The 15,083-nt window shown below is 34.9% G+C and overlaps 1 protein-coding gene across 1 annotated transcript in view; it reads left to right on the top strand.

Moving 5' to 3' along the window:
- The window catches only part of LOC144435979 (uncharacterized), a 14,906-nt gene extending 1,583 nt beyond the window's left edge, over nucleotides 1-13,323 (top strand). Inside the window, exons 2-9 of the mRNA XM_078124630.1 lie at nucleotides 6,693-6,822; nucleotides 7,104-7,245; nucleotides 7,748-7,904; nucleotides 9,003-9,149; nucleotides 10,074-10,205; nucleotides 10,576-10,662; nucleotides 11,277-11,419; nucleotides 13,162-13,323. Of these exons, the coding sequence (XP_077980756.1) occupies nucleotides 6,785-6,822; nucleotides 7,104-7,245; nucleotides 7,748-7,904; nucleotides 9,003-9,149; nucleotides 10,074-10,205; nucleotides 10,576-10,662; nucleotides 11,277-11,419; nucleotides 13,162-13,323 (1,008 nt within the window). The 5' untranslated portion in view covers nucleotides 6,693-6,784. The remainder of the gene's footprint in view (nucleotides 1-6,692; nucleotides 6,823-7,103; nucleotides 7,246-7,747; nucleotides 7,905-9,002; nucleotides 9,150-10,073; nucleotides 10,206-10,575; nucleotides 10,663-11,276; nucleotides 11,420-13,161) is intronic.
- The last annotated feature ends 1,760 nt before the right edge of the window (nucleotides 13,324-15,083 follow it).

Here is a 15,083-nt window from a genome sequence, read left to right as displayed (position 1 = left end):
AATGTGTCTGGATCAACATTTCCACAACGCTTACAGTGAAACCAAAACCTTTTTATTGCACTGTTTCTCTTGATCTATATGTGGTCTGGTTTTTACTGCAGTGAATTGAGATAAGAATCATTTAAATAATAAAATTAGGAGATGGTGACAAAGTTCGTAAACCATTTTTGTTCGTTTGTAGAGACCAGAGTCATCACTATTGCATAATTCTGTAGAATAACTGATACTTTTATTTTGACAGTTTACCATGATTTTTGTTTGATAATCATGTCCAATCCAATCCAATCCATGTCCGGTTTTTACTTGTTTATAAAATTAATAATATGAACAAAAAAGGCACATTTCAAAAGCAAAAAAGGACAATTAAGCAGTGGCTTGACTAAGAATTCGATTGACTCAAACATGGAACTCGCCAGTTTTCCTTATATCTATAGCTAAGTAAAACTTAACTACCTATTGATAGAGTTGAAAGACAGTGAAACATAAACAAATAATTGTCATCTTCGATAACATCCAAAGAATTTGTGTAGAATTCACTAACATTTTAAATACAGTTTTGGCCTTTGCAGTTTTAAAGACTTGCTTCTAGGTCTTTGGCTTTTCTGACGAAAGTTATAACAGCATAATACAAACGGAACATAGCTGTATTTTTAGAGACTAGGAGTATATCTAGTATGCCTCGTTTCATGATATGGAACTATCTAGTAAAATGGGAAGAAAAATAAATAAAAACTAAACAGAATCTAGTAATATTATCTCAAAGTAAAAGCTGTTGTCGATGCCAGTAAATCTAGTTCGTGAACAATCACATTACACGTACAGAAACGACCAACACCTATCAAAATTGAATGTAACTACGTACGTGTCAGAGTAATACTTGTCAGAGTGACCTAAACGTATTTATTATAATTTTGGGTTTTCATTTTTTAGATCACAGATAAAAATATGAACACCGACATGACCAAATTTGTAAACCCTGACAGTCTTTCATGTTTTTCTTTGCACTTAGACAATATGCAATACGCTGTCACATCACTTGATGAGAGTAAACATTCGGATATAACCTTTCGTGATGGGTATATATCAAGAGGATTGGTAGTCATATTTTAGTACAAGTAACAAGTAACAAGTAACAAGTAACAAGTAGCTCAGTTTTTTCTTTACCATGAAAGATATTGGAACCTCCCCCCCCCTTCCATATTTGTGTGTGTGGAAAATTCATGATCCCTGTGAACCAACACCCCCCCCCCAAAAAAAAAAAAAGTTGAAGGAGAACATGTATACATGTATATACATCTTGGCTCGCAGTGGCATGTCCTCGTCAAGGTTTCATATCGAAGACCGTCCACACGTGTTCTCTTTTGTTTTTTGTTTTGTTTTGATCTTCTTCACTGTCTAGTATATGAAAGAACAAATTGAAAGATGGGGATCAATGCAAGTTACCGGTTGTGTTATGCTATAGGCGTTTTACGTTGGAGAAAGACCTCCAAAGTCTATGGTAATGTACAGTTGACTGTTGTACATCCAGGGACGTTTATACGAGTAACACTGAAGTAAAGCACTTTCTCTATGTGCTGCACTCGTCTATAGCATTCACATCAAGTGTAAAAGTATACTGTTTCAATTGTTCTTTACAAGCCTAGCATATGGCCTTTCTAATGTGGTCAATGAGCTAATGAAACAGAATACTCTTGTAGTACATACAGAAAACGCTTTACTATATTATGCTATGGGTTGTACGTCCCTGTACATGCGGAGAATCAGACTATGTCGTTGAGGGCGCAACAGCATTCGGTACTTGCTTGCGAAAAAATCCAGACCCAAGGCACCCAAGGTCAGGGGTGTACCTGTCACGTGCCAGTTAGTTAGTCTCACGACATTGTAAATAGTAAACATCGTGGCGGAGTCCCGGGGTGGAGTCAAGGTACAGACAGCACTACATTGCTTTTCGCCGTGATTGAGCATCATCGGCATCGCATCGCATCGCTATACTGTGATGTGCCTTCAAGAAGGGTACACTGAACATCGCAGGTCCACTGGCGACGTACAGCATACTACACAGTGAAAGTTTCATATCGTGGCGAAAACAATCCAAAAATTAACCTCCATGTGGTAGACCTTGACACTGACACAGCAAAAATGTCATCCACTGTTAAACTTAAAGAGGTCTCGGATAATGATATGCAACAAAATACGACAGAATTGAAAAGGGAATTAGACGAAATTGAAGAAAGTGTAAGTCAAGCTTTGTTGGACGACGAACATCAAGATACTTCACCGGCAATAGCAACACATTCACAAAATGGAATGTTGTCACCGTCAGGTATGTAGAGCGTGATTCATGTGATTTTAATACAGCACACTGTTGTTGTATACTAGATTTCCCCCAGACACAGTCCCTCAAGGATCCACAATACCACAGAGGGACTATATGATCCCCAGGAAAAACATTGGTGTGTCTACTGACTTGTAGCATGGAATTATCCCCACAGGTGCTGGGTTTGGCAATGTTTGGATATTGCGTAATTTGAATCGGAAAGACCTCATTAATTTTTGCATGCTTTTACCAATGCTTTCTAAGACATGTTTGTCATGCATGGTTATGCAATAAAGATAGATACTGTAAAATGTTTGTATTCAATGGCTCTAAACTTATAGCTTATTTATTACCTGAAGCAATTTTTGCACCAAAATAAATCAGCATCAAAAAATTACTTTCATTGTTAACATGGTTTTGTCATATCACTATAGAGCCAGATTTATTTCATTTGGTGTAAATTTTAAAAATTACAAACATGGCATGGCTATAGATACACTGTTGTCAAAAACAATTTATGCAGGCCAAAATACATTGGACACAAATCGTGAAATTTTTTCTTCTCATTTGTGTGTGTGCTAAAATAAATATATAAATAATAGTCTAGCCAATACATAAGTTGGGTGCTCCATACCTCTTTTACATGTGACCATGGAAGTATAACCCACACCTTGCCCTGGGAATGCTTTTATTCAAAGGGGTGTGAAGTTAGAGCTCCTTAATATATACTTGCATAAATATCTTGCCCTAGTAATAGTATACAGCATGCCTCTTCTGAATTGAACCAGGTTTGCATTTTGTCAATTTTTAAACTGTTGTAGAGAGGTTGTGAAATGTGGGGTTGATGAAAATCACTTTTCTGGCTCTGTACGCATGTAGCTCTATATATTTATAAACATGCATCATACATGTAGCTAAAGGTGAAATCAACCTCATCACCTTTGTTTCCTCTTTAACCTATGTACGTACAACACAGGTAAGGTAAGAATTATTTACCAGGATACACAATTTGAAATGACCCTATGGACTATGGATAACCCAGTTGATAGTAAAGTAGGATATAAATTATAACAGAAACAAAACCACATAACAGGTTTACTTTATAATTCAGTAAAAGCTAACTATTTTTGGGGGTTCTTTTTTGCAAGTCATGAAAACATGATTCATAGTAGATGTATGATCTCCCAGATGATTCATAACTTAGATCAATGCTATTTATAGAGAAAGGATGTCATCAGAAGACAGAGCTCTGTGGTTACAAATCAGATTTTGATGGGAATTTTGATTCAGAATTATTATTAAGAGATGTGTACGTTTTTTTAGATGATATTTGAAAACTGTCAGCTAACATCACCGTCGGTTACAAGGCTGTAGGTTGTACTGTAATGTTTTAGCCGACTACACTGGTCAAAATCAACATACATAAGTCTGGGTCAAAATTGACGGTTTACATGCAAGGACATATTTTTTTTTCTTTTTATTGGTTATAACCAAGTTTACTGAGTTTGATCCATTTTCAGCTGAGAGATCATGTGACTTCAGTCATTGCATTGAGGCCTACTATGTCTCATTTGCATATGTAAAGACACTCTTCTGTAATCTGTACCTGTCAATCTTCTTTATGTATGCAAATACTTGTACATAAACATTCAGGAATGAAACCATATAAAACACACATCACGTTAGACTTCATGTTATTTTTTTTCTTTCAAATTTATTGGCAAAAAATTAAACGATTTTCAAAAAATCTTTTGACCAACTGATGGAACTTACCATGAAGGATCATATTAATGAGTAAAAAAAATAAAATGACCAAAAGTCACCAACAAACCTACATCTCTACATTAAAATGATAGAGTTAGACTCAAAGACCCACAAAGCTTCAACTTTGATAAGAGGAAACAATGATGGATTGATCAGTCTGGCATGTAGATTAGGAACAAACACTGGGTGAAGTGCTACATATATTGTGTAGTACTGGTTTACCGATATACATGCTATGATGATGAGATGTTGGCAAAAATTTGTGATTCCAAGAAATTGTTTGACTTTGTGACTACAAATTTGTGTTAACTTTGAACCCAGAATCCATGAACAATTATTCTCACATGTAGTAGTAGTAGTAGTAGTAGTATAATGTATTTACAGTATTTATGTGTAATATACACATATTGTTCACTTGCATATTAATACACACACACACACACACACACACACACACACACACACACACACACACACACACACACACACATATATATATATATATACTTACACACATACACACATGTATAGAAGATCTGGAACCATACATTTGGAGATATATATATATATATATATATATATATATATATATATATATATATATATATATATATATATATATATATATATATATATATATATATATATATATATATATATATATATATATATATATCCATGATATATACATGTGTATATGTATGTGTGTCTGCCTCTGTCTGTATCTCATGTCTGTCTGTCTGTCTGTGTGTTGTGTATCCATGTGTGTCTGTGTGTTTTATATGTTAGCTACACTGACTTTGAGTACTTCCAATATAAATGATACATGTATGTAATATAAAATCACCCAACAGAAAATTCATTTGGTTTTACCGTAACATTTTAGTAAGTTCAACGTTGAATGTATACTATTAAATAATTATTTACTGATAGATCAACCACTGTCCATACAATTCCACCATGATATCAAGAATTATGGCTTACAATGTTAAATAATTATTTACTGATGGATCAACCACTGTCCATACAATTCCACCATGATATCAAGAATTATGGCTTACAATATTAAATACTTATTTACTGATATATCAACCACTGTCCATACAATTCCACCATGATATCAAAAATTATGGCTTACAGTGTTAAATAATTATTTACTGATAGATCAACCACTGTCCATACAATTCCACCATGATATCAAGAATTATGGCTTACAGTGTTAGATAATTATTTACTGATAGATCAACCACTGTCCATACAATTCCACCATGATATCAAGAATTATGGCTTACAGTGTTAAATAATTATTTACTGATAGATCAACCACTGTCCATACAATTCCACCAGATATCAAGAATTATGGCTTACAGTGTTAGATAATTATTTACTGATAGATCAACCACTGTCCATACAATTCCACCACGATATCAAGAATTATGGCTTACAATATTAAATACTTATTTACTGATAGATCAACCACTGTCCATACAATTCCACCACGATATCAAGAATTATGGCTTACAGTGTTAAATAATTATTTACTGATAGATCAACCAGTATTCTTCATTTTGATACCATGATATCAAGAATTATGGCTTACAATGTTGACTAGGTAAAGTCACTGTTTGGATAAAATAACTGTTTATATAACAATACAGCATTAAAGGGTAGATACATGCAATGAATACATTATGCATGTATGTGTTTTATGCAAAGTGTATGGCTATTTCTAACAGTTGTCGACTATATTTGCAATATGATTGAAAGAGGTGGTAGCTGTATTCTAAGCTATTAATAATCACACATCCAAAGCAGGTATACATTTTATCTAGAAAACTAGTTATAGGTTATGCTGGTTTAATGTAGTGATGGGGAGGAAGGTTGTCCTGCTAACAGATGGAGTAAAACGGGACTGGCTCCCAACATGGTCCCTTTTAATGTAAATGGAACAATGCAATAACCATGTCCCAATTCATTCCATCTGTAACAAGCAAGCAAACCAGTTTATTTGAACATATAATAATTCCCCAGCGGAATTACTAAAGGTCGCAAAGCTTAGATTAAATGAGTAAAATAAAATACAATTGAAGGATAGTAAACAAATTAATATTAAAGATATATAAAAATATAATGATGTGATAATTTATATGATACTGTACAACTTGTGCATCAATCCTTTAGGGTGCTGGGTGTGAGTTACTAATTTGAGAGTAGTGAGAAAACAGCTGTTTTGTGGGGCCTGCATATATCAAAATCACTAATGTATGTCCTATTACTATGTCTAATACAAAGTAGTCTGTTCTTGTATTACTTACAGGAATTCAAGTTTAGCATGTACATATTATACGATGGATTAGATGAATTATGTAGTATCTTTTGAGTGGATTTTCTCTATCCAAGGCATTTTTTTGGTGTGAATTGAAATTATATTGGCTTACAAAAAGAAGTTGCCTGGAAAATGAGATATTGTGTATTATCATGGCATTAACACACTTTTCTGTGAGTTCTGTCAGCAAGGTTTCATTTCTCAAAGAATTAAAAACAGAGGACATAGGACAAGGTTGTTGAAATTACACAATATTTAAAATAAATTGTGATGTTATACTTGCAGAGACAGAGACCCTGTCTGGAGATGAAAAGAATGATGGAAGTATAACCAGGGATGATTCAATTCTTGCATTAAGAAATGTTCAAGAGACGAGAATGCATCCTGAAAATAAGAAGACCAAGAAGTCTGTCAAGTATGTGCAGGTCTTTGATAAAATAAATCTATTCCAGCTGAGCAATTTGATTTAAAAAATGACGATTACTGTAGCACAGAATAGTCAAAGAATAATCTACTATATTTGATATTGCATTGTAGTCATGCAGGCCACCATTTTGAAAGTGGCAACATAAGATCTAATGGAACATGTTTCGGATTTTACAACATTTGTTTGCAACCCTCATTCTTTTACGGTAGTAATATGTGTAGTTCATGTTCTGTTTATTTTAAAAAGTTTCTGTTATTTTTTTCTATTAGGTCATATTATGAAAATCAAGACACTGTGATTCAGTCGTTTGTCGATACATCAGACCTAGTTGAAAATAGTGACAGTAGTGTGGATGATGAACTAGAAAAACGAATTACAAGGGCAGTTAGACTTAGCATGATATGTAATGTTGTAAGTACACGTGTATATTGATCTGTCTGTAACCTATATAATACTGGTGGTGTATTTCACAGGCCTCACCTTCATAATTTAGTTTGTTTGACAGCTGTACTGGTATATCCATAATTCTGTTTCTTTCATTGGTCATTGGTTATCAAACTATTGGCACTGTATTTCATAGGCTCCTCTATATTCAGTTTGATTGACATCTGCATTTGCCTAATTCTGTTAGATACATTGGCTATTGGTTACCAAACCAGTGGTTGTGTATTTCATAGAACCCTCCTTCTTAATTTGGTGTGATTGACATCTGTAGTTGCATAATTCTGTTAGTTTCATTGGTTTGGTTACCAAACCAGTGATTGTGTATTTCATGGGCTCCTTTAAAATCCAGTTTGATTGACAGCTGTATTTGCATACTTCTGTTACCAAACCAGTGAGTGTGTATTTCATAGAACCCTCCTTAATTTGGTTTGATTGACAGCTGTATTTGCATAATTCTGTTAACTTTCAGTTGTTATTAGCAGCTAAATCCGTGGCTGTGTACTTGTCTGGCTCTATATCCATCATATCCAGTTTAATTGACAGTGCCATTGATCTTGTGTCTGGTATCATCATTTGGGTTTCTGCTAGAGCAATTAAGAAATCTGATGTCTATAAATATCCAGTGGGTAAGTAATCTGTAAGGTTACACCATGATGGAGCGCCCTCACACATCAGTCAACCCTTTAGTCTATAAGGTAGTAGTCTTGGTTACCCAGACTGATGGTGCTCTACTATGCGACCAACCAGATGGAAGTCTGGGGAAATGTAATCTAAATTTGCCTGTACCAGAAGTCACACAGTACATTTCTTCTAAGTCATGAAAAATGGACTTATGAGGCCATTTAGTTGTAATTAAGATGTGTCAGTTGCTTGAGACATAATCTGTTGCAAAGGTACCTAGGATCGTTCAGCCTGCAATGTTAGTCATGAAGCACTACCCAGCATGCACTACTCAGGGTAAGAGATCCAGTGCTGGTGACTTTGGATTACATTTCCCCAGAATCTAGTCTGAGTGGTTTTGTAGTAGAGCCCCCGGTGGTGAGAGTCTGGGTAACCAAGACTATAAGTACCCCATGATGAGGCGCCCTTGTACATCAGTCAACCCCTTAGTCTATAACATATGCCATGACGGGGTGCCCTCACACATTGGTCAACCCCTTAGTCTATAACATATGCCATGACGGGGTGCCCTCACACATTGGTCAACCCCTTTCACAGGCTGGTGATTGCTAAGTGACATGATGTATATTACAATCTAGTGGGTCTAGTCTAGTAAATGCTTGCTGGCTGATATGATTATTTTTTTGTAGACTTAGGGGGCCAAGTAGAAGAATATGTTGATACATCATGGGTAACGTATTAAGAACGCCATAACATTGGAATCTGTTTTCTCTACTTTAATATGATATATTTGTATGAAATGTGTACTTTTAATTCTAGATGTGAAATTTTCATCTTTTAACCCCCATGTTTGAATCCCATGGTCATTCATTACAAACATTGTATCTGTGGAGCCAAGGCATCATTCTTTTGTTAAGACCAACTTTTTAAAAATCTCTGCCAGACAACTTTTTCACATCCAAATTTTGATCTAAAATAACTTTTCCATTTGAAAGATGGCGACAACGCAGGAAGTTATTTTTGACAATAGTTTATAACAACGATCAGCAAGTTATTTGTTGGCAAGACCTGTAAATTTCATAGACGCTTTGTACCTTTGACAGGAAAACGACGTCTTGAACCACTGGCTATCTTAGTATTGTCTTCTATCATGGCTGTGTGTGCCATGCAAATCATAGTGGAATCTGTTGACAGAATAATCCAAAAAGCTACAGTTACCATGGAAATAGGAAGCATTATTGTCATGTGTGGTGAGTGTTTGTATGACCTAAGTTTTGACTATCGCAATGAAAGCTGGAAACTTGGAATCCCACCATCCTAAACTTGCAACCCAATCTGTACACATTCAAATGCAAGCGATTATGGGATTATCTGTAGTTATCATTATATCTTAACTGGGGTAATCAACAGAATAATTCTCTTGCAATGGTCATGGTAACCATGACTAAATTGTTTATGGTTGCAAAGAATGTGACAAAATTTTTCAGGTTGATTATGTTCATCATATTTCCCACAATGCACTACCGGTATACAGGATATTCAAGATGTTAGTTTTTGTGGCAAATTCTCAATGTGAGCATTTTAGGAAATTTCGTTTCATAAAATATACTATTCCTGATTGTGTATATTGTGAAATATATTGAATTATATGTAGGAAAACCTGTGTATGTAGCTGTACATGTTATTCTATACATGACATATATATATGATGAAAAATATGATGAAAAATAATAATTAGTCCTACTCAAATTTATTATTAAATCACATTTATACTTTGTATAATATGTATTATAACATAGTCAAGCCAAGTAATTGTCTTTGAACAGAAAATATGGATTGTATTATAGTCTGGTCATTGCACGTCACAAAACCCATGTCTACATCACTGGCTTTGTGGTGCTTGAGTCAAAACGTTCCAAATCACCATTATTTTTCCCAATTTTTCATAAATTATGGTTGAGGAGATGCAATTATATCATTCTCCAATATTTTACTTCATTCAGCTGGAAAATACTTGTGACCTAAAGGTTTGTTACTACTCATCTAGCTAGCGATTCATAGCGGCGATTAAGGCCCCTTTGGTCGCTAGAATTTTCCTTTGCTGAATGATGTATACAATATTTATAATTGTTGTAACCTGTATTGTATACCTTTTTTTTTTTTTTTTTTTGTAGCAACAATTGTGACCAAGTTTTTCCTGTTCCTATTTTGTCATCGAATACATAGTCCTTCTACCGATGCTTTGGCTCTTGATCACAGAAATGATGTCTTGTCTAATTTGGTAGCCCTTGGTTGTGGCTTAATTGGTAAGTATTACATCATCAAATTCATTGTCTTTTTAAGACAATGAATTATCACATTTGAGTCATCAAAATTTTCAAATAATCTGAAACTTTGTCAAAACATTGTCATTCCATTTCACCATAGACCATAGACATACAGGATTGTATAGGATCTGATTTCAGGAAAGGTGTTAGATTTTCAAATTAGCATCTCTTAATGTAGTATGTACCTTAAACTCTTGCTATTATGGTACATTTTATACTTTGCTAAAATTTACTTATTTGAAAAGAACATGTTATCATATATTGAAGTTCAGGGAGAAATTTTTTATTTTTATTTTCATGGAAATTGGTCCCTGAGACACATACTAACGTATTTGTTGATCATTTTCAGCCACCTATTACTGGCGGTATGCTGATCCAGTTGGCGCTATTCTAATCAGTTTGTATATTGCATATAATTGGTACCAGACAGGTGCAGGTAGGATAACATAATATTATCATTTTATCACCATAGTAACAGTTATGCATGTTGGAGAATATATTGTTCATGGTTCCAAGAAACGATAGGACAGTGAAATGTAGTTACTTTAGAATAAATTTGATGTTTTGATCCGTCTACTACCAACCTTGATCACACAATAATTTAGTATAATTATTCAGTGTTAATGTCTCTCTCCACAGGAGATTATTTTGTATGCGTGTATGATTTTACTTTTTAACATGAATAATCATACTTTCAGAGATACAGTCAGGGGTGAACAAATCATTTTATGAATTGGTGGTCCCCGGACCAGTGCCTTAAAAAAGCCAGTGGTCCTGCTGAAAGAATTAGTGGTCCCAGGTTCCGCTAATGTGAAACATTAAATCTTAAATATGAATCTGTATATTCAGACGACGTTTTAACATAGTTATTTACAGTAAGGTACTGGTCCGACGGACCAGACAAGGTAAAATTTGTGTGGTCCACCCAAAAAAATCGCTAGTCCCGGACCCAGGACCAGTGGATTTGTTCACCCCTGACAGTGTATTGTTTGAAGTTTAAAATTGTCTTATTATGTCTTTTTTCTTCTTCCTCATTTTTTCATGAAACAGTACAAATCAAGCAGCTTGCTGGGAAAACAGCGCCCCCAGAGTTCTTACAGCAGATCACCTGGATCTGTTTACATCATGATGATAGAATTGCAAAGATTGATACAGTTAGGGGGTTCCATATAGGCTATCACTATATTGTTGAGGTATGTGTAACTCTGTATTACATGATGATGCAAGAATTGCTAAGATTGATACAGTTAGGGGGTTCCATATAGGCTATCACTATATTGTTGAGGTATGTATACCACTGTATTACATGATGATGCAAGAATTGCTAAGATTGATACAGTTAGGGGGTTCCATATAGGCTATCACTATATTGTTGAGGTATGTATACCACTGTATTACATGACGATGCAAGAATTGCTAAGATTGATACAGTTAGGGGGTTCCATATAGGCTATCACTATATTGTTGAGGTATGTATACCACTGTATTACATGACGATGCAAGAATTGCTAAGATTGATACAGTTAGGGGGTTCCATATAGGCTATCACTATATTGTTGAGGTATGTATACCACTGTATTACATGACGATGCAAGAATTGCCAAGATTGATACAGTTAGGGGGTTCCATATAGGCTATCACTATATTGTTGAGGTATGTATACCACTGTATTACATGATGATGCAAGAATTGCCAAGATTGATACAGTTAGGGGGTTCCATATAGGCTATCACTATATTGTTGAGGTATGTATAACTCTGTATTACATGATGATGCAAGAATTGCTAAGATTGATACAGTTAGGGGGTTCCATATAGGCTATCACTATATTGTTGAGGTATGTATACCACTGTATTACATGACGATGCAAGAATTGCTAAGATTGATACAGTTAGGGGGTTCCATATAGGCTATCACTATATTGTTGAGGTATGTATACCACTGTATTACATCATGATGATAGAATTGCCAAGATTGATACAGTTAGGGGGTTCCATATAGGCTATCACTATATTGTTGAGGTATGTATACCACTGTATTACATCATGATGATAGAATTGCTAAGATTGATACAGTTAGGGGGTTCCATATAGGCTATCACTATATTGTTGAGGTATGTATACCACTGTATTACATGATGATGCAAGAATTGCTAAGATTGATACAGTTAGGGGGTTCCATATAGGCTATCACTATATTGTTGAGGTATGTATACCACTGTATTACATGATGATGATAGAATTGCTAAGATTAATACAGTTAGGGGGTTCCATATAGGCTATCACTATATTGTTGAGGTATGTATACCACTGTATTACATGACGATGCAAGAATTGCTAAGATTGATACAGTTAGGGGGTTCCATATAGGCTATCACTATATTGTTGAGGTATGTATACCACTGTATTACATGATGATGCAAGAATTGCTAAGATTGATACAGTTAGGGGGTTCCACATAGGCTATCACTATATTGTTGAGGTATGTATACCACTGTATTACATGAGATGCAAGAATTGCTAAGATTAATACAGTTAGGGGGTTCCATATAGGCTATCACTATATTGTTGAGGTATGTATACCACTGTATTACATGATGATGCAAGAATTGCTAAGATTGATACAGTTAGGGGGTTCCATATAGGCTATCACTATATTGTTGAGGTATGTATACCACTGTATTACATGATGATGCAAGAATTGCTAAGATTGATACAGTTAGGGGGTTCATTCTGAATAATAGTTAGTATGCATGTGTAATCACTAATCCATTGCATGATGGGTTAATATACAAAGCTGGTCCTACACATACAAGATTGTAGTTCATGTGGTATTCAACATTTCAAATTATTCTCTTTCAACCATTGTCATAGGAATATTTTATTTTTATCTTAATATGAAATATCACAGTTTTTGTTTTGTTTTGTACTTACAGGTTCATATAGTTCTAGCAGAAGAAATGACTTTAAAAGAAGCCCATAATATTGGTGAATCATTGCAGTGCAAGATAGAAAGACTTCATAGTGTTGAGAGGGCCTTTGTTCACCTTGATTATGAATTTGATCATAATCCAAGCATAGAACATAAGGCTCTTTGATGGTAAAGAGCGCCCTCGATGTTCACCCTGATTAAATCCTAGCACTGCACATACAATGCTGTGTACCATGGTAAACAGTGCTCTCAATGTTTATCACAGTATCTGACAACAAGTCATTGAAAATGACATAGTCCCCGCTATGATTGGGTTTTAAGGAACTGGCAGTTTATGTTGTCATTTTCAAACCTGGTTAATGTTGTTTGGCCTCATATGGTTGTTTTTGATATCACTACTCTGTTCAAGCATATCTGAGTTATGGCTTTGGACATGAAAACTGTGCCAACAAAATGGCTGCCAGGCAGCCATATCGGATTGTATCAAGATGAAAATGGATATGCACATGTTTGTCACAGAACACTGTGCTAATAGCAACTTTGAATGAGATCTGTTCAAACATGTCTGAGTTATGGCTTTGGACTTGGAAAATTCGCAAACAAAATCCTAGCGTCAAGCACAAGACTCTTTAGTAGTAATTGCTGCCCTCAGTGTTCATCCTTAATATCTGATTAGAGATTGAGAACAAGGCTCTCTGTTATGAAAAACAGCGCCCCCAGTGTTCACCTTGATTGTGGTTGCATACATGAATTTCATACCATGTGAAATGCTGATGGAAAGCAATTGCTGTCTAGAGTTTGTCACGATGATAAAAGATTGGGCCAGTCTAAGAAGATGAGCAGCTTTCATGTAAACATTGCACTTGTGTCGCTATTATGCATACGATCTGATATCTGTTGTACTGACCTCTGTGTACTCACTACTGTATTCTGTCTCAAAAATGGATGCAATGATAATCATCACACCTGCCCCTCACCAAAGTAATTTTGACAGCCTGTACAAACAAGAAAGATGCAATTAGATAGGCTGTAATGTTACATTACTGCCAGTTTCAGCCTGCTATGTTGAAATGGCTCTGAGCATGCATACAGGTCAGTGGAAGTGAACAAAAAGTCTTCTGTGATTCTGTGATTCTGTGTATGTTTGTAAACAATATGAGGATGTTAGTTCATTTCGCTGCCACTACAATAGAAGATGTATTTGATGAATAGATGCTTTTTATTTTCAAATGGAAATTCATCTGTGTCGATAAACCAAGTATTGAATTTAACTTTTATTCCAAGCACAAGTTTGAAAATGTTACATTTAAGTCTTTGTCAACAGCTTGACCCACTGTTCTGTACACATGACCTTATGGACACGTGACCTTATCGACTTGTGACCTTATCGACTCGTGACCTTATGGACACGTGACCTTATGGACTCGTGAGCCTCCGTCTCTGTTCAATGATGGTTTGAGTACCTGGATGTAAATAGCTTCCTTCGTAATTTTCATCATATCATTTACAACTAACTATCAATTTTAGGTTTGCATCAATATTTGTATCTATTATTTTAAGTTTGATATGTTGATGTGTAACTAAAGATTCTGAGGACACAAGTAGGTTTAAACAGTTCTTTTTCCCCCATTTCTTGACAGTGTGTTTTCACTGGTTTTGTTTATCTATTTTCTGTGTATATAAAATCCATCTTAAAATACTGCTTTCACATACTATTTTACCCTTTTTAAACAGTACAATTACAAGCAAACAAGTTGATTTAAGCTTTTAAATAAATTCATATTTAAAAACATGCTACACAAAAACTTGTATATTCAAATGTACATTAAATATGAACTATTAATAGCTAATGTATTTATATGCAAAATGTAATGAATTTGAGGAAAGAAAAGAGACACGTTTATGATACAAACCTCCATTCCCTGA

The sequence above is a fragment of the Glandiceps talaboti genome, chromosome 5, assembly GCF_964340395.1.
Source record: "Glandiceps talaboti chromosome 5, keGlaTala1.1, whole genome shotgun sequence".
Classification (NCBI taxonomy): Eukaryota; Metazoa; Hemichordata; class Enteropneusta; family Spengelidae; genus Glandiceps; species Glandiceps talaboti.
Note: the sequence above shows the minus strand (reverse complement) of the source record. Positions and strands in the feature narration are given on the sequence as shown.